This window comes from Dryobates pubescens, chromosome 7, assembly GCF_014839835.1.
Source record: "Dryobates pubescens isolate bDryPub1 chromosome 7, bDryPub1.pri, whole genome shotgun sequence".
In the NCBI taxonomy this organism is placed as follows: Eukaryota; Metazoa; Chordata; class Aves; order Piciformes; family Picidae; genus Dryobates; species Dryobates pubescens.
This window is the reverse complement of record NC_071618.1, coordinates 43780227-43782675: the sequence shown is the minus strand read 5'-3', so window position 1 is coordinate 43782675 and position 2449 is coordinate 43780227. Positions and strand designations below refer to the sequence as shown.

Here is a 2449-nt window from a genome sequence, read left to right as displayed (position 1 = left end):
TGCCTTGCTGTGGCTGACCCAGGCACGCCTTTCACTGCACCCTTTACATTAAGGCCACTTTAAGGAAGTGTGGCTTCAGGAAAAGATGGATCTGACAAAGACAGCTCAGTTACCCCCAAAGTCTGATGCTAGAAAGGTAAACTGCAGTGTATACCCTATGTACAAAGTCCATGGTATCTTGCAGCTTGTTCTTCTCTTACCGACCTCATTTGATTTCTCTTTACCCCTGGAGTTTATGCTTGCCCTGAAGACACACTTTTTGGATAGAAGATGTAAACAGTAAGCAGGAGCTGCAGTAAGCTGAATGCACATTTGGTTATACCAAAAAAAACCACCCAGAAAATCATCTACCTATTTCAGTGAGATCCTCAGACAGAAAGTGATGCCAGAAGGTGAATGGTGCACCCTGTATTTAGCAATGGAAGGGTGGTCTTCCAGAAGCCTTCTCAGCACAGCACTCTGCTCAACCACAACTCCTCTTATTCTTTCCAAACCACCTCCCACTTACCACAAACAACAACCAACCCCAAAATAACTTGTTTTGACTATTACCTGTGAGGATTTGACACTTTCTCCTCTTAGTCTACACTTACATTGACATTAATATACTTGCACACAAACTGTGCAACATTATCCAGTACAACCAGCGTATAGTTTTTACACTTCTCTCTCAGGAGCGAAGCTCCATCTGTCATCTGCTCCCAGTAGAAGACTGCATGGTCTGCTATCTCCACCGTGTCTGCCCAGTAGGACATGCTAGCTGTAAAGACATGAGATTTCCAGCACTGGAGACTGTCAACCACCGACTCCAGCAAGGACATCCTGGTGACAGCGAGAAGCAGCAAGCAAATGAGAGAGTTCACCAGGAATCTGCGTGAGAAGAGGGAGGGCATCTTGAACTTCAGGGGGCTGTTTTCCTGAGGCAAGGCAAGCTTGTCCACGTCACCCAGTTTGATTTCGTTCCACTGGCTGGTATCAAAACTCTTCATTACGGGGCTGACGTCCACGGTGGAGCAAGGTAAAGGAGTTTCCTTGAGCACTTTGATTTTTTCCCTGAACTCCTGCATCTGCTGCAGAAACAGAATGGGTTCAGAGACGTCTTTGAAGGCCTCTGCGATGTTGAAAGCCGTCCGTTGCTCCTGCAGGATCGTGTTGAGTTTGTTGATCTCAGGGTCGTAGGCCTGCATCACCGCGAGCTTCATGGTCTCAAAGTCGGAGAGGATCTCGTTCTGTTTCTGCTCCAGGGTGTGCTGCAGCTTCTCAAAGAACTCCTTCACTTTGTCAGAGTCTTTGGTCAGCATCTGCAGAGCTTTCCTCTTCCTGGCTTCCAGGGCGTCCAGCCGCGAGAGGGCATCTCCGCAGCGCCAGGTCTCGAAGCCCTGGAAGAGGGTTTCAAAAGCCCGCTTCTCCTGGGAGTAAGCCTCCTCGATGGAGCAGAAGCCGTGCTTGGTGTGGTCACCACGGGTGGCACAAACCCCACAGATCAGCTGCATGTCCGTCCGGCAGAAGATGTTCAGCGGCTGCCCGCTGTGCACTCTGCACACCGGCATCTTGGGAGCCACTTTGATCTTGTTGTACTTCTCCACGATACCTTTCAGGGAGTAGTTGACCTGCAAGCTGTTGACTCCAGCCACGGGGGTTTCCTTCCTGCAGGTGGGACACTTGAAAGGGGAGGGCCTCCAGAGCACGTTCCGCACGTTGCCCTCCAGAATCCCTTCCAGACACTTCCTGCAGAAGTTATGGGAGCAGGGCAGGACACGAGGATCATCAAACAGGCTACAGCAGATGGGACAGGTGAGATCCTCCTCCAGCAGCTCCATGGTGTCCTAGCAAAGAGAAGATGGAAACACAACTTTAAAAACTCATTTCTCCTCCAGAGAAACCATGCAGAAAACAAACCCCACCTGAGATGTGGCTCAGGGAGAAAAAGATCTACTTTCTTTCACTGGTTAGAGCACACCTCGAGTCCTGTGTCCAGTTCTGGGCCCCTCAGTTTAAGAAGAACATTGAGACTCTTGAAGGTGTCCAGAGAAGGGCAATAAGGCTGGGGAGGGGTCTGGAGCACAGCCCTGTGAGGAGAGGCTGAGGGAGCTGGGGTTGCTTAGCCTGCAGAAGAGGAGGCTCAGGGGAGACCTTGCTCTCTACAACTCCCTGAAGGGAGGCTGTAGCCAGGTGGGGGTTGGTCTCCTCCCAGGCAAGTAGCACCAGAACAAGAGGACACAGTCTCAAGCTGTGCCAGGGGAGGTTTAGGCTGGAGGTGAGGAGAAATTTCTTCCCAGAGGGAGAGATTGGCCATTGGGATGTGCTGCCCAGGGAGGTGGTGGAGTCACCATCCCTGGAGGTGCTCAAAAAGGGATTGGATGTGGCACTTGGAGCCATGGTTCAGTTAGTCCTGAGGTGCTGGGTGCTAGGTTGGAGTTGATGATCTCTGAGGTCTTTTCCAACATTA

General features: G+C 51.0%; 1 protein-coding gene across 1 annotated transcript; it reads right to left on the bottom strand.

The window, feature by feature from the left end:
* Window positions 1-341: 341 nt before the first annotated feature.
* On the bottom strand, window positions 342-1821 carry TRIM13 (tripartite motif containing 13). Its single transcript, XM_009907136.2, has one exon. The coding sequence runs from the start codon at window positions 1818-1820 to the stop codon at window positions 579-581; it is 1242 nt and encodes a 413-aa protein (XP_009905438.1). The 5' UTR covers window position 1821; the 3' UTR covers window positions 342-578.
* Window positions 1822-2449: the final 628 nt, after the last annotated feature.